The 22,963-nt window shown below is 39.9% G+C and overlaps 1 protein-coding gene and 1 long non-coding RNA gene across 9 annotated transcripts in view; one reads left to right on the forward strand and one right to left on the reverse strand.

Annotated features, from left to right (window-relative positions):
• Positions 1-781: 781 nt before the first annotated feature.
• Positions 782-4,881, reverse strand: LOC139828967 (uncharacterized). Its single transcript, XR_011741135.1, has 3 exons — positions 4,661-4,881; positions 3,024-3,229; positions 782-2,045 (listed from the first exon to the last, which is right to left on the reverse strand). It is a non-coding gene; the product is annotated as an uncharacterized lncRNA (long non-coding RNA).
• Positions 4,882-5,040: 159 nt separating this feature from the next.
• The window catches only part of DMXL2 (Dmx like 2), a 49,804-nt gene continuing 31,881 nt past the window's right edge, over positions 5,041-22,963 (forward strand). For 7 of the 8 annotated variants that reach the window (XM_071814102.1, XM_071814104.1, XM_071814103.1 and 4 more), the window contains exons 1-12: positions 5,042-5,221; positions 11,601-11,726; positions 13,258-13,329; positions 14,040-14,118; positions 14,744-14,900; positions 15,823-15,889; positions 16,652-16,830; positions 17,516-17,699; positions 18,691-18,865; positions 19,647-19,880; positions 20,607-20,884; positions 21,069-21,765. In XM_071814102.1, the coding sequence (XP_071670203.1) occupies positions 5,135-5,221; positions 11,601-11,726; positions 13,258-13,329; positions 14,040-14,118; positions 14,744-14,900; positions 15,823-15,889; positions 16,652-16,830; positions 17,516-17,699; positions 18,691-18,865; positions 19,647-19,880; positions 20,607-20,884; positions 21,069-21,765 (2,335 nt within the window). In that variant the 5' untranslated portion in view covers positions 5,042-5,134. Of the gene's footprint in view, positions 5,222-11,600; positions 11,727-13,257; positions 13,330-14,039; positions 14,119-14,743; positions 14,901-15,822; positions 15,890-16,651; positions 16,831-17,515; positions 17,700-18,690; positions 18,866-19,646; positions 19,881-20,606; positions 20,885-21,068; positions 21,766-22,963 lie in introns of all 8 variants that reach the window. The other variant, XM_071814108.1, reaches the window with a different exon arrangement.

Genomic DNA, 22,963 nt, shown 5'->3' on the forward strand with positions numbered 1-22,963 from the left:
TTGACTCAATGGTAGTGAGCGCTCAGTACTAGCTTCTCCTTACATTGTACACAACGAACCGCTAGCTTTTTCATCACTCCTTTAGCCACTACAAAATTAACAATTGTCTTCATTTTTCAGGCAAAACCAGATAGCTCAAATTCCCCCATTCTAGTCTAGCCAAAAGAAACGGAAGCCAAGACAGGTCAAGATGCCAGCTGCCACACACATTTGGCTGGTAGCGCTAGAGGAACCTTTTTCTGCGAGATGAGTTGTCACATAGCAGTGGATCAAATGAAGCTGCCAGCTCCTCAGTCCCCTTCTTACTGCCCTGCAATGTCCCCTGGGACATCAACCTTCTCTTTGACACCATCACTTCCTCCCTCTAAGTGAAGGTACCAACAACCACTTTCATCTTATGCTAAACAAGACCAAACTATCAGCCTCTCGCTGCAGTTTTTCCATCCGGGGCCTAATTAAAGTCTCTCTTTGTCAGTTTCCAAAACATGTACAAGGGACTTTAGCACTTGAGTTAGGGAATTCTAAAGTTTGGGAGATGGAGGTAGAAAAAACTGACAGGAAAGGGAAAACCATGGGGAAGGAACCCAAATAAATATATACAAATTAGAGAAAACATGATATGCTTTTCCCACCAAGTCACTTTCAAAACTTATTTGCTTATTTAGGCCCAAATTTCACCTTTTATGTTTACTTAATTTAAGGTGTATGACTGGAGAGCCAGAGCGCGCTTTCAGTGAATTCGTTGCATAGCATAATTGCTCATGGCAAGCATTCAGGTCATTTCTCATATCCTGTTTGCAGTTGTAGGAAGCGAGAGGATGTTTTCCATAAGCATACATCTTTATTACAATCTCAGAATTGTCTGCAAGATCAGAACACACAGTTCACATCCCAAAATAATCCCAGAGATTCTCAATGCTATATAAGGAGTTAAGCAAATTTCACTTTGACACATACTGCAGCATTCTGCCGATCAGTCTGTAGTCTGGCATAAAATCCACGTGTTCCTTACTGATAATGTTGACATAGGAATCAGCAATCTCTGCATTGAGAATCTCCACACTTAGAAACCTGTACAGACCTCTCACATTCTTTGGAGAGAAGGTACAAATAACCAAGTTGTTCCATATATAATTCTGTGGGAAAGTCTTCCTCAGCCTTCACTGCACAATTGTTCCTGTTGTGCTTGTAAAAGGGTTGGTGTTGAAGATCTGGTCTGTGCCTGACAACTCTGTCATCAGAGGTTCACAACAGGAATCATCTTCTGGTGTCCTCCAGTTGCTGGATATGAGCCTGTGCTGTAAATAACCCCATGCAACACCTTTCATTGCCTCCTTAAGGACAGAAGTGTCTGCCTTTGGGAGAATTGAAATCTTGCTGCAGAACATGACTCAGTATGAATCTGAGGTTTGTTTTGATTGCCCCCCCGCCCCCCAAAAGCTGGTGAGGGGAAACTCTCAGATCATCTTTCATGTATGTCTAGTGCTAGCAGAGCACTTACTATGATACGGAATGCTTGTTTATATGTCAGGAAAGTTATATGTGTGCAATTGACAATGACATTTGCCATTCTACAAAATCATCACTTAGAGTGCAAATTAAAGAACACAGAATTAATCCTACATGGTCATTCATGACATTGCTAGGGGGATTATATTTTCTGGATGCTAGAAAGACATATAGAAAGGCAAGAGACAGAGATGATCAGAACTGCAAAAGTACAAAGTATTAATTCTTCTGTCTGAAGAAGAGTATTTGTATTAAACCAACAGTGTCTTTTACTGTTTATTAGGATCCAGACACTAAATTCATTCAGATTGGAAGTGTGAGTAATTACTTTACAGGACAGTCGGGGTCCAGACAGGGGGAAGTGTTTAGACACCTATGCACTGCCAAAAGTGTTCAGCATTTAGATACCTCTGGGGAAGCAAGATTGTTTCCATGAGCTTTTAAAAATATCTGAGCAAAAACTGTGCTGTAGCAAGGTCTTTTTAGGAGTATAGAAGAGGACACCATCCTTTACAGGGGAATGCCTTGAAGGTCTTCTGCAGAAATACACAATGAACAACAGTTCACAAATTAGGATCTTTATTGGGGCAATCTTGTTCTATGAGTCATAACAAAGGTAGTATGAAACCCCCCACATTACAGTTCAGAAATTAATAGCAGAGAACAGGTGTTGCATCTTAGGATTGAAACAATTTTCTCCAAGCTAAGTTAACAGCTGAATTTGACTTCTTGAGAAAAACGGCAAGCAGCTTTTCTTCAGGAAAAAATACAAGTTATTCAAGAATACAGTCAAGATTTGAATCATGAAGAAAATATTCACAGAATCATAAAAGCATTGTGCCTGGAAGTTCTCAATTTCTTGTGGAAGGGTAAAGGCCTTCAAGAGCACAGAAAACTGGCCAGAGTGCTTGAAACAGGGTGTGTTCTGCAGGTTTTGAGATACCAAGGCTGAAGTGCAGCATTTCAGCTTTGAAATAAAAGGTACTTCTCTTGCATGAGACCTCTGAAGAGTCTTGCTTTCCCTAGGCTATATGCAGCATATTTCTTTTGCATGTGCTTCAGGATTGCTTCCCTATGCACATTTAACAGTGTAGTCTTTTGCATCTTCTGCATTATTGTTGCTTCATGTTCTTGGACATAGAAATAACTACTACATGCACTGAAAATTATTTTAATGGGCGGTATTTGAGTCACTAGTAAAGAAGAATTAAGGTAAATAAAACAATCTGTCAGCAGAACTTGCGTGAAAACACTTGTTTTCAGGAAAAAATGTGAAGGCCTTATCTGCAGATACTTGCAGAATGATTCTTGCTCAAAGCACCACGCACAGAGCTGACCATGTCTATAGGTTTCCACAGCCACAGAGTATTTTACTATTAAGCCTGTAACTTGGCATTATTTTTCCTTGAAAGCTGAACTTTACCTGCTTCAGGATAACATGCATTCTCTGTCCCACCACAAAGCTTCAGTGGAGTTAGAGCACCATGCAAGTCGAACACTGAAAGGTTTCTTACCAACCCAAGCAATAAGATGGAAGTCTGTCCCACAGTTGGCATGCCCCAGATTATTGGCAGCCTTCCTCTGATTAGGTAACAGGAGACTGGGCTGAAAACCAAAACTCTCCATCATGTCTGTTACACAAGATGATTGAACTGATCCTGCAAGTACTCCGCTTTCACTGAGGACTTTTTGTCATCAAAACCACAGAGCTCTAGTGCACCTACGAAAGGAAAACGCTTTCCTTTAGATCACAGTTTTCCTACCATACTATTTAATATTATGACTGGCTGTGCCTATTCAAAAGCCAGTTGTCCTTTCAGACATTACTTGGACTTTGTTCCACTGATTTAAAAACAGACAAACAACCAACACATGACAGTGCTTTTATCTCCAAGTCTTCTTACAAACAATATGTAACTATATCAACTGAAGATCAAAATGTTGTTTTTCCCCCTTTCGCCCCAGCTAGAGATACTGTTCCCTTTAAAAAGAAATTGCCTTTACTAAGGGCAGGAGTAAACAAAAATCTTAATTGTTATGATAACAATGGTGGGTTTTTTTCCCCATTCAAAGGTGACTTTACTATGTCTTCATTTAATTCAACATTCTGAGTAAACTCACTTATTTAGTAGGAAATGCACACTTTCAAGAAGCAGTATAGTGTGAGAGAAATCTTGCAGTCTTGACTCCGGCAAAAATGCCATAAACTGTAAAAGAGATTGAGTGTTGCAGCTTCAATCACTATCATCAGCAGTACAACTGCAACACTAACATATTGACCTAGTACAAGAAAATAGAGAATTTTCTTTATATCATGACCATTGTATACAGGATGGGGTTTTTTTCCCTTCAGAGTTTAGAACCCCTGACGATCAATTTTCAGGAGCCAGCATTCTTCACACCTCCGAGAAGGATAAGGATAGGCACACTGAAAGGCTTGTTTTCAACAATGTTTGGCAGTTATTACAAATAAAGCAGCAAAGGGCTCACCATAGTTTCTGTGAGGTCACATAACGTGCATAGAACACAACCAAACACCTCAATCAAACAAGAACTGGTCATTTTCTCATCCACCTCCCGTAAATGGTTATTTACAAGGACCCTAAAACATCGTTTGTTTCTCACTGATACCAAACAGTTCTGACTTGTAACGCCGGCCCTTCTCGTGAATCAATAACTAAGAGCGGCCCCTGAGGCTCGGACTCGCTGCCCAGCCCGCACCCCGAGCGGCTGCTGCGAGCTCCGTGTGCCGGCTGCGAGCGGCACCACCGCCCGCCGGACGGACGCTCAGGGATTCCCAAGAGCTTCACCGGCTCCCCAAGACACAACCAAACGTGAGGATCCTTAATAAAAAGCCGCAAACGTTCCTCAGAAGCACTCTGTATAGAGGCCCAAGTGCGCGACCCGCAGCACGCTGCCCCGGGCCAGCCGAGGACACCCCTCACCGCCCGCAGCCAGCGAGGCGCTGCCCAGCCGCTCCTCCGGCGGGCGGCACTTCCCTCTCGGCACGCTTATCGCTCCTGATTCGGGGGACACGCCTCCCCAGCCCGCCTCACGGCCGGAACGCTGCTGCGGCAGCTGATAAACCCCCCCAGCTCCTCTTTCTCCTCCCTCCCGCCCGCCCCCGTGAGGCGCCCTGCCACCGTCTCACCTCGAGGCGCCAGCCAAGCGCACCGCATCCCCCGCTCCTTGCCCGCGTCTCCCTTCTCTCTTTTAAACCTCGCGCTCTCCTCTCACCCCGCTACCCCGCCCGCCTCGGGCTGCGGGACCTGCGGCTCCAGCCCCGCACCGCGGGCCTCGCACCTACGGACCGCGCTGCGCGCGCCTCCCCCCCCACGGCCCTTTAAGCGCCTCGCAGGCGCGCGCCCAACGGCCGCCGCTCACGCAGGGGCGGTGCCTGCGCGCGCCACACCTGATCCAGGCGCTGCCCGCGCGTGCGCGGCCCCCTCCACCCGCCCGCCCCCCCGCAGGCTCCTCGAGAGCGCGCTCGCGGCGGCCGCGCGCAGCGCCTGGGCCCGGGAGTCGGGCGCGCGGAGCCATCCGGGTCTCGGCCGCTCGGTGGCGGCGGAGGCGGAGGCGGCGGCCGCGGTGCTGGCGGCCCCGGGAGAGCGGGGGGCGGGCCGCGATGCATCTGCACCAGGTGCTCACGGGCGCCGTCAACCCCGGGGACAACTGCTACTCGGTGGGCAGCGTAGAGGACATCCCCTTCACGGTAATGGTGGCGGGGCGAGGGGCGGGGGGGGCGCCCGGCTGCGGTGGGGGAAGGGGAGGGTGAGTTGTAGGCCTGAGGAGGGCGGTGGGAGGGGCTGCAGGGGATTAACCTGCCGGGGCGGCTTGCGGGCCCTTGCACCGCGGCAGGTGGGGCGGGGATTACCAGCGGGGGCGTCGGGGTGGTGCGGGGAAGGCGCTTGGGCGGGAGCCGGCAGGGCGATAGGGAGCGCTCATCGCTCCGCTGGGGCATCGCGCTGCTCCCGGACACTGCGGGCCCGGAGGCGGCAGGCGTGACCCCGGCGCGGAGCGTCGCCCCCGCTCCGGCCGCCGGGAGGGGTCTCGCTGCTCGCTCTTGCCGAGGTGCCGCTGCAGATGGAGACCGGGATCCGCGGTGGGACCGTCACCTCGGGATTCGAGTGGCGGGCCAGGGAAACACCCAAATTGTGCGTCCCCAAATGTTGCTGGGCGCACTAGGCTGCTTAAGAAGCGTTTGGCTTCAGTTACTATGGTTAAAAAACAGGTATTTGTGAAATGTACCTCTTGAACTAGAGGAGGAAAGAAATTGACAGAGATAAGTCAATTTCAAAGAGTCCTGTAGTTTACATAATAAAGACTGTTCATCATCCACAGGCCATTTTTGTGTATTCTAATGTCAATTTCCACTCTTTCAGCTTACTTCTCTGACTTTAATGAATGATCAGCTTCTGCAGTGTTTTGCATACTATCATCTAATCAGTATTTGGGAATAAATTGTCTCATTAGATTTTATATTAACACAAGATTATATCCCAGGCACAAACCACTTCCAAGCTAAATGATACAGAGCATAATTTTTAGTCTAGGATAACTGTCAGCAGACTTGTCAAGCATTTAAAGCTTCCTTTAGGTTGTCACAGATGTCTAATTTCAGTAATGAATGCTTGAAAGCCTTAAGAAATAAAAGGTACCATGTCTGTCTTTATTTTCCTTGTTCTGCTGCTATGTAGCCATACTGCTATTAAAGGGACCTCTTACTTTTGGTATTTATATAAGTGGTTGTTTACTTATATTTATATTCTAATGTGTTTCTTGTTACTGTGATGATTTGAAACATCGATCAGCTGGTTTTATAAAAGACATTTTGCTAATTCTTATAATAGTTTTGATAACATCAAAAATGTATAATGATATATATTACTGTTTATACAAGAATTTGACAATAACTAGGCTTGTTTTACATAAAATGCCAAATCATTTGGTCGCATGTTAACTATGGAACTGCAGATAACAGATCCCATCCTCTTCTCTGGCTGCTGCATCCAATTCTTTGTAATATAGTGAAGAAGGAACTAAAGGGCCGTGTGTTTTAATAAAGGTATCTTCTGGACTTCTACAACCATAGCTTTCTTCTTCCCTTTTCCTCCTTTCTCTGAATTTGTGGCATTATTTCCTGCTCTTCTAGACCTTGATCCTATAGTAAACTGCATGGTTTAAAACATCTGTTTGCACACAGCTTCAGGTCTTATATCCATATTCTTAGGAAATTAGTCACCTGTGTGACTCTCAGTAGCATCATAGTCTACTATGCACTGCAGGTGTCACTTTTGATAGCGCCCAACTTTAAAGTCTGTTGGTCAACATCAATAACACTGTGTTGACATAGATCTGTCACCCCAAACCATTTACTTGTTTGGAGTCATAACTTTAACTCAGACCTTGAAGCAGGATTTGCAATTTAGGCAAGAGATCATTTGTATTGTTGGCAGAGCCTGACTCTAGACATACTCTTAGAGCCCAATACCTGTCAGCCCCTAAAGCACAGCAGAAGCAAAGCAGTAAGAGGCAGGAGGTCACAAGAGATCTGCATAGTATGTGCTGTACTATATGAATGCATATGAAGTCAGGCTGTGGCCGAGGAGCCATTGTTTGCATGTGCTCCCTTGTGCTTTGGTTGGTGTTAAGGCATTTGTTTTAAATGTGTGAGAACTAGTTCAAAATTGCTACAACTGATTCATCACAGGGACTTGAAAAATGTCTTTTTTTGTAGGCAGAAATGAGTCACTCATGTTAAAGTTACTCCACTTAACAGTAGAATAACAGCTTGGGTATGTGTATAGCTGTATTCACTAGTTTGTGGCTTTGGAGCTATTTCACACTTTTATTAAGGAGGAGGAGGAAGAGAAATGTCCTCTTTAGATGCCTAACTCCAGCAGTCTTAGGATCCTGAGAGAAGGAACATGTTTTGTTCTCACCTGAGGATGGACATTGCCGTTCTCATGTTCTTCATTCTTCCTTTTCTCTGTGGTTTGCTCTTGGATTGTTTCCGTGACTTCTTCCTGGGGCTGAAGGTAGGCTTTTCATTTCCAAATCACTGTAGCTAAAAGATGATAACATGTTCTGTCTCAGCTGTACTATTTTAAAGCTTTGGTGAAAGTCATCTAGTTATTCTGAGAATAAGAAAAGGAAAAGAAATAATTTTGCCATTAATTTTTCTTTAGTTGCAAAAACCCAAGTATTAGTGACTCCATAAAGCAAAACAAATCCAAAGAAACAGAGCTAGGATAAGACAGAGGCTGGCAACAAAGGCTTTGTGCATCCTTTATCTGAAATGCACATAGTATTCTTTCCTCCCTATGCTCCTACATCTGCCTGCAGCAATCCTGGCTTATATCTGGCATTCCCCAACTGTATGTTACCAATCTGACTTTCTGTGATGTGGAGTAAGGTGGTTTCAGATAAAGGTGACAAGCTGTTCTCATTCTGTTTATATGCCGCCTTCTCTTTGTACAAGCTCAGGGTTGTTCCCCCCCCCCCGCCCCGCAAACTCTGAAAATAATGTGGCTGTTTCTAAGGTCAGTCTGGGATTAAAACCAAAACCAAACAAATGCATGGTATGTCAATTACCTAAACACTAGATTCTGTAAGTACAAAAATTCCAAGCCCTAGCTAGTGTTCCACAAACACAAGATAATGAATATTTGGTTCTTGTAAGAAGTGTTATGAAGTGCATTAAATAGAGATGTGTAAATATTTTCAAGGGAAAAAAAAAATATCGGATTTTAAGGGTATCTGTACCTAAGAACTTTTCCGATAAAAGTGAAAAAAAATCAATGTATTATTTGTCATGTTTGAAAAAGACAAGCTTCTTGGCATGGTCAGTGCCAATACTGCCACTTGGCCTTGAACTGTGTGTAACAGATTTCAGCAGCTGTTGCAGATGAAAGTCTCTCAAACCCATGTAAATGTTTTTCACCTCATTGAAAATGGCAAAATCTTCATCCACACCATTATGTCCACAAGATCCCGCCACTGAGAATCGGTTTTTCTGCTCTGCAGGGTTCTCCTCTACCTTATTTACTTACTAAAACCATTCTTTTCAATTCCCTCTCAGTTATTACTACTTGCATATATCTCTATGTTCTCCTCTGTGTCATGTTTATGAGAACTAGATTACAGATGCTTAACATCCGAATCCTTACTATGTTCTTCTTTTTCTCTGAAGCTCTGTCTGTAAGCGTATCGTAAAGTATTTAATTAGAAATTCGTCTCAGATATAAATTTAGGAACACTTGTTCTGCAGGCTAGTAGTGGGTTGAAGGTTTTTTCAGTTATTTTGCTAGTTTGCATTAAGTGTATGTAATTCTACCAGTACTTAACCAGGGGAAAGTGTAAATGGCGTGTCTGTTGCTGAGGATTTGGAAATGCTTCAGAAGTCAGGTGTGGTGACTGGGAGGTGGAGGAATTTCTGCATTTTATATGTTTACTACCCATAGCCAAAAACTTCAGGGTAAGTGTTGTACTGGAGGAGTACCGTAAAGCTAATACAGGCTTTAATTCAGGTTTTAATACAGATTTTAATGGATTTATGTTATTTTAGATGTTTATGAACTTTTTTTTTTAATACCACTGTGGGCTGATTCTGTTTCTTCCCCATTGTTTCCCATCTTGAAGCGCCTCTGTACCCCTAATGGTACACACTGGAGCTTGAGAACTTCCAGTCTATTTCGCTTACCCCAAATTTGTAAAGAGTTGCAGATTATAGAAAGAATCATTTTTTACACAGAGGAAATATAAACAAGAAGAGAATGTGAAGGAATATTGTTTCCCTGTCTGTTAGTTCCAGTGTTCAACATTAAAATTAGAGAACCAAACAAGAAAACATGGGTAGCTGAAAAAGAGAGATGCATGTGCTGCTTTCCTATTACCTGAAAACTGAGGATATAGCATAAACTGTTAAGGCAGGACAGAACGGCCTACTTCTGTCTGGTGCTCCTGCATTCAATTAGAGCTTTGTTATTGTTCATTTATGTGGTTCCAGATCTTGACAGTTAGAGCAGACATTGGCAGACTACAGCTTATTAGTTGCTTGTGGATCCTGCAAGTCATCCTTGCATTATCACAGCTTTGCAACGCCATTTAATTTTCTCTTTGAAGTTATCAGTGACATTAGAAATGGAGGTTGGCAGATAGTCCATGTGGGTGGTTTTTACTGCACTTGCTTCATTCAGTGACTGCTTAGAATTCTGTTTCTCTAAGACCTGTGTGCTGCTCTCGTCCATTACAGTATCTCAGCATCTCATTTTCCATCTTTCCTTTTTGGATGGCTTACCGATTCTCCATTCCTTTTATCATGCTATGCAGATTGTTAGTATGTTGCCACAAATATTATAGCCACTGTTATTCTGGCCGGAGAGACCTGTGGTGGTGTGAATGACCCTGAAGGTGATGTCAGCTGAATCCTCAAGAAGGAACTACTGATGATAGATATTACGACACTTCCATTTTCTTTGCCAATATAGGGTGCTTCTGCTTTGTTACCAGTTTAAGGAGTGAAAGGACAAAGTGAAAAGAGGATTTAACAGAAATGTGTTCTGTTCAAGTATAAACATGTTGATATATTGAGTATATTAGAAAAGTAATCAAATGGAAAACCTGTATTTAGACTTATAATGTAAAATGTGGAGATATCTTTCAGTACAGAGAAATATATTGACCTTTTCTGTTTTGAGAAATTTGGAGGCTATAAATGTGAAAAAGTGAACACTTGTTTTAAAATGAGGGGACACCTTTTCTCAAAGGAGGGGTTATAATAAATGTACTTCTTAAAGTAAATTTAAGATTTCAGGTAAATATACCTTAATATGATTTCAAAAAATGAAAGACATTCTCAGAATAAATATCTACACTGAGAAAATGACCCCAGAACCAAGAGACAGCGCTTACTCCAAGAACCTAGAGCTGAAGGCTGATACCCCCTGTTGGGAAGCTGTTCCAGCTGAGGTGTCTAATGGACTGAATGCTCTCTGCTGGCACGGGACACTCAGCTGTGCAGTGCCAAACACGGAAAAGAGCAGGAAGGGTATGAGTGACAGTAACAAGGTTTCACTTGGGGAAGAGACCTCTACATCCTGATGATTCTTTAAGAAACAAAAATACATCTTCTACTGTAACCCACCCTTTTAATTCACAACCACCTTGCACTTAACTTCATAAGAGAACTTGCACACTGCCTAATTCAGCTGTTCTAAAATCTTTGCCTATTGCATTGGAATTTGTGGAAAACTTACTTCAAGAAAAGAGACTTCTAACTAGAACTGTTTATAAAGGTTTATTGGTAGATTGATGGGAGGGGATTTCTATGCATGAATGTGGGAACTCAGTGGAACAGATCATCTGGAGCGATTAAGGCTTTTAGAATATTCTGGCACACTAGGAGAGGTGAAAGCTTGGCAGACACATATATATATTTGTCCTGCCAATAAAAAGTGCTGAAGTGATCATTGTTCTATAACTTATTCTTAAACAAATTGTTTAGACTGTAGTGTGTAGTACACAAGATGCACTATAACCAAGACCAATTTTTGTTGGTTTACAGTGGTGTAGTAATTTGCATTTCTTAAAATTCAGAAAAGTCCAGAAATTTCATTCTTATTAAAAAAAAAAGAATCACTTCATATTACTTAAAAACAAAAAAGAGTGGGGGGACATGAGACACAGATATTGAAGAGGTTTATATGCACACTCAGGAAGAGTTGTACCTGAATAGGAAAAAAAACCAAACCACCAACTACAACCTCAAACAACCTAAAACAACTGCACACAACAATCAAAAGTGAAAGCACACACAGCTAGAATAAGTTGAGGAGTTGGTTTGGGGGCTTTTTTTTTTACTGTTCCTGTTTGCTGTGATTTAAACTCTAGAAGATTTAAGGTCTCCTTTGCTGCTTTGTTGCTTATTCTGCTGGTGCTTCTGAATTGGCAAAGAATAAACCCGCTACTTAGTAACATCTTCTTTCAGTGGAGATTATCACGGATCTCTCAAAACCATAAGTAATCTAATAAGTATTCAGTTAGTTTTTAAAATCAGTATTCAATTGTATTTCTTCTAAAAAATATTTCAGGCGTATGGCTCTGGTTGTGACATTGTTATTCTGGCAAATGACTTTGAATGTGTGCAAATCATTCCCGGTGCTAAACACGGAAACATCCAGGTGAGCTGTGTGGAGTGCTCCCAGCGACAAGGCAGGGTAAGAATTTTCATACATCTGCAATACTCAAAATAAGCAGCAACATAGTACATCATAATACATTAATGGTGTTAATGAGTTAATTTCATGACAAAGATCAGTTTTTACTGATTTGTTACTTTCCGAGTAATACCTCTTGTGTTAATCCGAGAATTGTTTTAATTTAATAGCAATTTCTTCTTTAAATGGAGGGAAGGGGAAACAGGAGGCATCTTGTAATAATGGTTTTAATTCCTTTTCAGGACCTGTAATAACAGGTCTCACAAAATGGGGAGATATGTATTGGTTACAGTATAGTATCAGAACTGGATTGGTACTCAAATTGTTGTTATTGTCTCCATTTTTGTATACGTTTATCTAGCTAAAGTATACATGGCTAAATCATTCACATATACGTATATATACACATATGTGTGCTTATGTGGCATGCAAAGCAATAAATTAGAAATACTTTAATTTTCAGAAAAGCTTAGGCGTGTTTAATGTGTTTAGAAGTGCTACAGTGTGAACCACCATAACTGCATGGCCCTTTGACTGGCTATGTGGGTTTCTTTTTAATCCCTAAACAATGTTAAAGAGACAGCATAAATTGCTAAGAAAAAAAAAAAAAAAGAAAAACTACTTTCTATGAGTTGTGGTAGCACACTAAGAACATTTTGTCATTTGTTACTGCCTACTGATATGAGCTATGTCAGCTAGTTAAAAATTGGTTGCAGTATTGAGAAAGCCCTAGTTAGCATTTGGGCACGGTCTGTTCTTTTCTTGGGAGTGTGCTGTTGCAACCTTCTCTCGCCCCACCTCCCCAAAGAGGAAATATGATTTCATAATAAATGTTGTGCAACTTTTATATCATTTCAGTATTGAGGAAACCAGATCCTGAATGCTAAGAACTGAAACGGTTTTTCTTATAAAAATATTTTAAGGAAGAAAAAGTATTAGACGCATGACCAGATAAATTCCTAATAAAGACCATCTTGCATATGGAGGTTTCTGTGCAACAAGTGGGTGAAAGAAATAGAGGGGTTCAGTGGTATATGTACTTCATTTTTCCCATTTGCCTCCCCTCAAAATGTATTTAAGTGTTCAAATAGACTTGCTCAAAATTATTATTTAGTGGTACAAACTGGAATCTGGGAACGTGACGAGACCAGACACTAATCATTAATGTATTAGTTACATGTGAAGTGGACGGAACGTGAGCAGAAGTAGTGAAGGCATCATGTTTCCCTTATGTATTAACAGTTGTTACCCTGGAAGAATATATTAGATCTGATTGACAGTGCTTGTTCCACTAAACAAGATGTCTTCCCTACTTAGAGTTCAAATTGTAAAGACAGGCTTGTTCAGAACTATGTATTTCTCAACTTACTTAGGGAAGTATACATTAATTAATGACATTCGTATTCATTTTCTTGAACGATGGCACATAGAAGAGGTATTGGAAATTCTTTAGCTGTTTGGGAATACTGAGGAGCTGTAACACTCAGCTCCTTACCTCACATTTTGAATGTATTTCTGTTTTCTTTTACAGATTGCAGCATCATATGGAAATGCTGTTTGCATTTTTGAACCTCTTGGTATAAATTCTCATAAAAGAAATTGTGTACGTATATATTTAATGATTGTAATTCAGTTTAGGTTCTTAGAAGAGGCAAAAGTCTGTCAGCCAGTTATTATTATTTTATTACATCGGCACACACAAGACTAATGGATAAACATTTCCCACCATCAATAATAAGATCATATGGGTAGAATCTTCCACTGCGTGAATCAAACAGGGGACGGCACTCTGCCTAAGTTCACAGCATCTTGTTCCTTCATCTCATCCTAGAGTGACAAGGTGACATTTTGGTGTTTGTGTTGAAGGGATCATCAGATCTGTGGTACAGAAACATGACTTAGACTTCTCTATGTGCACCCAGGCTTATTCTAACAGTACAGCCATGGCCGAGCACTCAAGCATTAAGTATGCACTCAAGCATTAAGTATGTACTCAAGCAGGTTTCACAATCTTTGTTGCATCTATACTGCCATCCCCTATGTTGTTATAAACGTATGACCTAACTAGTTTAAAGTAAACTACAGATAGATTTGTATGCGTGACAGGTCCAGATCTCATTCGCAGGGTACTCTGTGACGCATTTAATTTTTATAAAACAATTAAATTGTTAAAATTAGATTCAGCAATTTGCCACTGGATCCTGAATGTTTTTGCAACAGGCTTAATAGCAATTTCATAGAGAAAGAAATACCGGTACCTTTGTATTTTGCTGTTGATGTGAGAATTAATCTTTTACTGTTTTCAAACTACAGCAACTGAAGTGTCAGTGGCTTAAAACTGGGCAATTCTTCCTCAGTTCTATGACTTACAATCTGGCCTGGGATCCTCAAGGTAATGTAAACTTTGTGAAGTATTTGCTCAACATTTATGTTTAGGAGAACTTGAAGAATACAAATTATTTTTATTGTAAAAGTGAGAGCATTAATATGGATATTTTAGATTATCTGTTCTCACCAGTGTTACTTAAAATGTGAAGGTGCTGTACCAAGTGTTTGAGTCTCCTACACAAGAACTTAGTTTGGGAAATAGAACGTTAAGTTGCTAACTGAGTCAAATTACCACCAATAATCATTTAAGCAGAATTTTATTACAATTGAAATCAGTAATGTAGCCAGACACAAATATTTTTAAGACATCTAACAATGTGTATTTATTTGAGATACGAATGAGTATTTAGCATCTGCAACATTCATTATTAAATATGATTTATCATTTGAAGTTGCCAAAAACCCATTGATGCTCTTTTAAAAGATGTTTTAAATTCAAAATGTTTTAATAAATATATAAATATATAGCTGTATAATGATTGCATACCCTATCGTATTTAGAATGGACTTGATAAAGTTGAGGTTTCAACCTGTTTTGAATAATTCTCAGCAAAATATGATGTTAGGCTTAATCTTTCAATATATATGCATCATCTTGGTTTCACAGCTGTGATATTACTGACTTGCAGGTAATAGGCTGCTGACAGCAACTGACTTTTTGCAATTGTGGGCCCCTCCATCTAGTGACCTCCTAGAAGAAGATGAAGATGATGATCCTGACAATCAGATCAAAGATGATAAAGTTCTCCCAGTTTTAAATGACTGGAAATGTGTCTGGCAGTGCAAGTGAGTGAGATAATTTGTATTTTAAGACAAATTGCAATATCACCTCATATATCAACCCTATCTTCTTTCCAAAGCTGTATTTTAAAATGTGCTTTTAAATCACCTTAGAACACCATCACATTTAAAAAGTAAGTTACTCCAAATAAAAATTCCTCACTTTTTTAAGTGACCTACCACCAGAAAACCTCGTCGAAGGCCCACCCAAACCATAGCACTGCCAGGGGATCAAAATTGTCCCCATTTTCTCATCTTTGAAAGTAGTGCTGAGGTATGGGATGAGAGTGAGCAGAGGAGCAGCAGCAGGCAGATGCACTACACTGAGGAAGATGAGGGCCGCTTCCTCAGTCTTAGGAAGAGGGTCTTGAAACTCTTTCTACCCAGTTCTATTTGAGATCCCTGTTACAGAAATGCTTCATGATCAGCTATTTCTATACATATGCAGACTTGGGAAGCAGCTGCCTATGAACCTGTTTTCTTTTGACTTTTTGGAAGCCATTTTAGATTTTGGGTCCATAAAGCACTGTATAGGCTGCTTTGCTCTTTCAGGCAGCTGACCCATCACAGATTATCTGCAACTTTGTTTTTTTCCTACTATTTATCTTGGCTTCATGGGGAGTAGAAGAGCAGGTGGGACAAACTCCCCTTCTGTGATTTGATCTGATCTAGCCTAGGCTTGCCATACTTAATTTATTTAATGGGCTGTTTTCTTGTAAAACTGTGAAAATACTAAATATTCTATTTCATAGTAGCAAATATGTCTTATGCTTCTGCTATTTCTAAAATATGCTTAAAGCAACAACGGTAAAATACAAATATATTTTATTTAAATAATGAACAGTAATACTTAATCAACTGAATGCATATGGAATAATACTATAGAATAAATAGACTTTACTTAGAACTTTACTCTTGTGTTCTTTAGGACTGCAGTGTCAGTACATTTGATGTCATGGTCTCCTGATGGTGAATACTTTGCAACAGCTGGGAAGGTAAGGACAAAAAGAAAATTAAATCAGTTTTTGCTATGGTTTGTATTTGTTTCAGTAAAGTAAATAAGTAATACAGATTAGTCCTGGACCACAAACTCTATTGTAGTCTGAGCTACAATACACCCAGCTGAGGTTCCACAGGAAGGCGTCCAGGCGGGTTTGAATGTCTCCAGGGCAGGAGACTCCACACCCCCCCTGGGCAGCCTGGGCCAGGCTCTGCCACCCTCACCGGGAAGAAGTTTCTTCTCAAATTTAAGTGGAACCTCTTGTTTTCCAGTTTGTACCCGTTGCCCCTTGTCCTACCATTGGTTGTCACCGAGAAGAGCCTGGCTCCATCCTCCTGACACTCACCCTTTATATATCTGTAAACATGAATGAGGTCACCCCTCAGTCTCCTCTTCTCCAGCTCCAGAGCCCCAGCTCCCTCAGCCTTTCCTCACACGGGAGATGCTCCACTCCCTCCAGCATCTTGGTGGCTGCGCTGGACTCTCTCCAGCAGTTCCCTGTCCTTCTGGAACTGAGGGGCCACAACTGGACACAAGATTCCAGGGGTGGTCTCCCCAGGGCAGAGCAGAGGGGCAGGAGAACCTCTCTGACCTACTGACCACCCTCTTCTAATCCACCCCAGGATGCCATTGGCCTAGATCAAGTTTTCGTGAAAGATACCAGAACAGCAGTTGTCTTATTATTTGGGATTTCTCTTTTGTGACATTTTCAATTATAGCTAGCTAACCCCATGGGGTGTTTTATTGCTTTACCCAGGATGACTGCCTCCTAAAAGTCTGGTATCCTATGACCGGTTGGAAGTCATCTCTTCTGCCCCAAGAGAATGAAGAAAAGAAAAAATGTCCAGGCATTGTCCACTTCTCATTTGTTTATTTGGCGCATCCTCGAGCAGTGACAGGATTTTCATGGCGTAACATTAGCAAGTACATGCCCAGGTTCGAAAGTTTTCTTTTTTAAAAAACCAAACCTTTGACCAAGTTTTTTCACACTCTGCTTAAAGTTTGGCCATCAAGAACATGATTAGATTTCTCTGCTTATGCTTTCAAGAAATAAAACATATGAACATCTTCCCATAAGTTTCCGGATTACCTAGTACGACAGTGACAGTCATGTTAATAGGTGGGATTTATTCTAAAATATACTTTAAACTTCAGTGCTTTCTCAAGTTATGGCAAGAAGCACGGCTGTAGGGCTTTGTCTTCACCAAATGGTGCTGTAACTCTGGAAAGAAAACATTTGTCTAAATGATTAGCATTTAGTAAGCTATTTTCTGCACTTTGTCATATATACTGATGTTTAATTAGTTGTTTAATTTCTCTTTTCATTATTTAGTAAAATTTATGCATGCTTTGCATAGTCCTGTAAGTTTAGGCAGTTTCATAACTGCAGTTTTATAATAACTGCTGTATTTATCAAATAATAACTCGTGTACTTTTGCCAAGAGTCCATGGGTTTATCAGCATGCCAAGAATCACTACTGATACAAACCCTTTAGTTAGGGGAGAGGCAGAAATGTGCATGAAACAGTAACTACTAAATACTTCTAAGTTTCCCTAATTTCTGTCATGTCCATAACGCTTATTTAATTTCATTGGGCAACCTTGCTCTGTCTGTTCTCAGGGGTTTGGTCTGTAATGTGTTACTCACATCGTGTCTTGACGGCATCTGTCGGCTGTGGGCAGAGACGCTGTTGCCAGAAGACACGCTTCTCGGGGAGCAGATCTGTGAAACCAGCACCTCCAGCATCAGCAGCTCTGTCTCTCAGTCTGGAAAGCAAAAGGACAAAATACAGCATGCACTAGAGGTACAAGTAAATACTTATTTGGTCAGCTTTTTATTCCAAGATTCTTAAAGCTTAAATATTTAAAGGATTTGATATGAAGAATGTGTATTATCTGGTTCTTATAAGCATAGTGTGAGTTATATAAGTTTTGGAAGTCTATTACTAAACACCGACAAAGTCAGAGACTTCGGATCTCTGCAGCCAAGCTCCATGTTCTTATAACTTAATCTGCTCCTATCTATAGCTAACTAACAGCATTGGGAAGAGACAATGTTTCATATGGAGCAGTAAGTGATGGTTTCATTCTGATTGGGTCTGAAAGTCTGTAAATACAAAAACAGTAGAAGCAGTAACTAAACTCTTTGAATTTTTAGTTATCAGATTTGATAATTGCATTTCCAAAAGGCGTTATTGTGGGGCACTAAATTTCAGTGGTGGTCATATCAAGTCTATTAAGTTTACAATAAGAGAAAACCTTATAAAAACAAGAAAACAAAGCAAAAAAAACCAACCACCCCACCACTCGTTTGTAGACAATTACAATCAGACCAAGTTTTTACTTCTTACGCATCATGACCATCAACAAAAAGGGAAAGCAGAAGCAAGCGTGCTATGGGCTGTTGAACCAGTTGTGCTCTCCATGTGCTCTCAGCAAGTTTCAGTTACACAGAAGTGATTCATTATAAAATAATATTGCAAAGGTTACTGCTCTGAGATTGTTGTAATCTTGTTTATGTGTGTTACACAAAATAGTGTGGTTTTTTGTGTTGTCATTGGAACAGATATCAAAAGGAACTTTCAGAAGACTATTAGAAGAGCTTTGCTTTTGGCCAGAACTGATGTACACAAGTTTCACTATTCTTTGTTCAATCTGCTCAGAATAATCCTTTTGAAAATAGTCTTCACTTCTTAGGTAGAAGGAAATTTAGAAGCTTTAGGCTTTATATAAGTGTGAATTTTTATCTTACAATTTTTTAAGTATTTCTTAATTTGTTTTTTATAACTATACCAGACAATTCACCATTTGAAAAATATGAGAAAAGGACAAAGGAGATCTTCAGTTCTTGTTACCCACACAGATGTATTGCCAGATCAACAGGGTACTCACGAAGTTCAGCGTCACATTTCACATCATGCAAATGCACTTGGTCACTTTCACATAGCAGCAAGCATCAACCCTACTACAGGTGAAATACAACCATTTATTGAACTGTAATACTGTACTTGCACAAAATGAAAAAATAAAAGGGGCTGAGATGCACGTTCTTTGCTTTGCCTAATTGAATACAGCAAATTTGTAGGAAGACTTATTTCACAAGTCTCTTACTGGCCTAGAGTTTTGTAAGACAAATGAGGTTGAATTTATTCTGAACACTTTCAGCATTTTTAAAAGCCAATTAAATTTATCTTTGCACATCAGAAAGCAAAAGAAACCTAAATTTCACATCCACTTAGCATTTGATTGTTGGGTTTTGGGGGGCAATGGTATATAATCAATAGAGTATTTGCATCCTACAGAGTATACAGTGAATGAAAAAAAGCTGTACCAGATTTTTTGGCAGGAAACCAGCTGCTTTTTATGAAATAGAATATAGAATATTTTAAACAAGGAGAAGTTTAAAGAGTAATTATATGCCTTGCCTAAAACCTGTACATGAAATGGCAAGACTGCAGTGTACAAAGCAAAGCAATTAGAACTGTTGGGTGTTATTTATCAATCATATAGGAATCGTTTTCATTTAAATTTATTGATGTTGAAATCTCTTTACTTTTTAAAATTAAATTGCATGTAGAAACTTGATCTGCATCTTACCTTCTCTAATCTTACAGGTGCAAGTTATGGTCTACCTAAAATAAGTTAAATGTCTTAATTAAGAATTTTGTGTATATACGTGTTTGTATATATATACACACAAAAGATTGGCAGTTTAATATATACCTTTTTTATTTGTTTAAAATTTTCCACAGATATTCCATCAGGTTTGGCTGGAACAGCTTTTAATATGGATGAAGGAAATGGAGGCTTCGTTGTTCACTGGTTGAATAATAAAGAATTTAATTTTACATCCTCTATTGAAGTATTTATGCAGCATCTAAGAAAAATTTCTGAACAACAGCTGGAACAAGATTTGGATGTTGAGGTTGAGGAGGAAGAAGAAATGGAAGAAAAAGAGAGAGGTTTACATATGAAATTAGATCATGGTTAGTTATATTGTGATATGTAGCACTTATTTTGAAGCACATTAATGCAATAATGCAACTACTTAGCACAAGAATTGTAAGTGCTAACATTTTATCACTAATGTTAAAGAAATAGACATTTACAGCTGTAGTTTTGGCTGCTGTAATTGTAGGCATGAAAAATTTGATGCTGTACTCTCTGTTGGAAGGCAAAGGTAGCTTTTGTCTTTTGTTTCCATTTTCTGTCTACAGAAACCAGTAAGACCAATTAGTGACAGTAAAATGATGATAAATTGTGTCATTTATAATGCTTAGGTTCTTCAAATCTAGATGACCAGTGCAGTAAAGGGTGTGATAATTCTTACTGAACATACAATACATACTACTTCATCAAGGATCACATACCATCTATTTCATTATTACCTTCTAAATATAAACAGACCCCACTCATATGAAATATGTGGGGTTTTTTTAGTTGACCAGAAAAATCTTAGGTTCTAAGTATCTGGATTTTTATGATTATATTTATTGTTACTTGTATTGCATAGTTAGGAGCAATAGCCAAGGGCCAGAGCCTCATCTTTTTGTACAGACAGCCCAAAGAAAGATGCTTCTACCCTCAATTTGCATGAGTGTGCTTATCCAATAGTACTAGTAACAGATTTAAAAATACTGGGTTGTTTTGAATAGAAACCCATAGGGAACTCTTTGCAATGGATAAAATGGCACATTTCTTTTCTGTTGCAGATTTGTCTATAGATAGGGAATCAGAGACAGGGACTGGTACAGGCTCTTCGGAACATGAAGATGGAGAAAGAGAGGGAAGCCCCAAAACATCTCTGCTAGCAGGCCCACGCATGCCTCTTCCAACAGTTTTGTTAGATCGGAAAATCGAGTTGCTTCTAACTGAATGGAACAGAAATCCAGATATGCTTTTTACTATCCATCCTATTGATGGTACCTTTTTGGTGTGGCATGTGAAATATTTAGATGAATACACTCCAGGCATCTTTCGACAAGTTCAGGTATTGTATATCTGACTTTTAAAAAATATTTATTATCTTAGTCAACAATCATTGTGTCCTCTATTTTCTATCTAAACATCAGTATGAGTTTATTTTAAGTACTTCCTGTGAAACAGCTAACATTGATTTGGACTTAAGCTGGGTTGTTATATTCTAATTTTTTTTTTTCTTTCTTTCTTTTTAGGTTTCATTTTCTTCTAAGATCCCTGTTGCATTTCCATCAGGAGATGCTAGTTCCCTTAGCAAAAATATTATGATGTATGCTTGCCCTGTCTTTGTAAAAGATAACAGTAATACCGTATATCAGAAGACAATGGACTTCCCAGATAAGGCTCTAGAAAATAAAAGAACAAGCTTTGCCCAGGATAGTGCAAACATGAATATAATCTCTCCCATAGTAATGATGATTTCCAAACATATAGATGGTTCTCTCAATCAGTGGGCAGTTACTTTTGCTGATAAATCAGCTTTCACTACTGTGCTAACTGTATCACATAAATTTAGGTACTGCGGTCACCGTTTTCACCTCAATGATCTAGCTTGCCATTCTGTTTTACCATTACTGCTGACTTCTTCTCATCATAATGCTCTGTTAACTCCTGAATCAGACAGTTCCTGGGACTCTGAGAGGATAAACAGAATAATGGATCCTATTAAACATGTGAAAGGTTCTTCTAGGCAGCAACTTAAAAATGCAGCAACCCGTACATTTCATGACCCAAATGCAATCTATAGTGAGCTGATTCTGTGGCGCGTAGACCCTATAGGACCTTTGTCATACACTGGAGGAGTGTCTGAATTGGCTCGAATTAACTCTCTTCATACCTCCGCTTTCTCTAACGTAGCCTGGCTTCCAACGCTTATTCCCAGTTATTGCCTTGGTGAGTCTACTTAGTATGTTTCCATATAGTGTTAACACTGTGAGTCATAGAATTAATTTGTTAAAATAAATTACTATTGTATGTGGAGTATATTTTGATTAACTTTTTAGCAGTTTCCTTGTATTATGCAAATGAAGCGTTTTCATTTCATGTGAGGCTAAGCTACTTCAACTATTTCATGTGGTCTGAGTGTGTCTAGTTACTGCAGATCATCTGACATTCAGTAACTTCCTTGTGTGAGTAAGCAATCATCACTCTCACAAAGAACAATATGATCCCTTTCCTTGGTGTTTTAGGCAGCTTCACTGAGTTCTCTGCCTTGACATGGTTCTCAATAATACAGGTGTTCTAATGACTCGGGTGTCTGGGTTGTTGGCCACATACAGACACAGGAGGCAGTGGGTTAAACAGAACTAGTATTTGGACCACTTGAACATCTGAGCTATTGAGAACGATTTTCAGCCAAAATTTGCAGTATCAACTCTTTTGACATGCTGGCTAAGAACGCTGCTTAGAAGATCCTGAAACAATACTGAAATTCTTCAGACCAGTAGCGGTTTATAAAAGCCCAGTTAGAACACAAAGTATTTTTAAAGAAATAGACTACATTAACTTTACGGAACTGCAGGGAATACTTTCTCAGAGGTCGGGCAGTACAACATCCCATGTAATGCCCTAGGACAATTCTTCAGCTTTTGTCTTTAATTTTAGGGCTTTCTCTTACAGTTAGGAAAATTGTCTCTAAAAACGTTACTCTATTCAGCTGCTCAGACAGTTATTTTTGAATTATCAAAAAGATGCTGTTTTGGTAGTTTTCATCTTGGTATATATAGTACTAAAAATGCAATTTGTCCTGTGGATGTAACATTCAATTTTATACTAATAGTGCCAGGATCTTTTACTATGCTAAGGCCAGCCTGACCTTTGCAATGATTAAACAGGTGTCAGAGATGTTGTGCAACCTTAAAAATTCTAAATGTGCTTAATAAATGCATAACATATCTTTAAGAGAAATCAATTTTCTGTGCTCACATAGTAACATTCTGTGCTGTCTGAATCCCACAGAGTCTTCTAAACACAAATAACAAGGTGATTCCCTCTTATGACGTAAGAGAAAACCACACATCAGCACAGAAAAGCTTCTATGAAGCCTGTTCTATATAATGTAGAGAAGCCATAAAGACACTCTGTGACAGTT

The sequence above is a fragment of the Patagioenas fasciata genome, chromosome 12 (genome assembly GCF_037038585.1).
Source record: "Patagioenas fasciata isolate bPatFas1 chromosome 12, bPatFas1.hap1, whole genome shotgun sequence".
NCBI lineage: Eukaryota > Metazoa > Chordata > Aves > Columbiformes > Columbidae > Patagioenas > Patagioenas fasciata.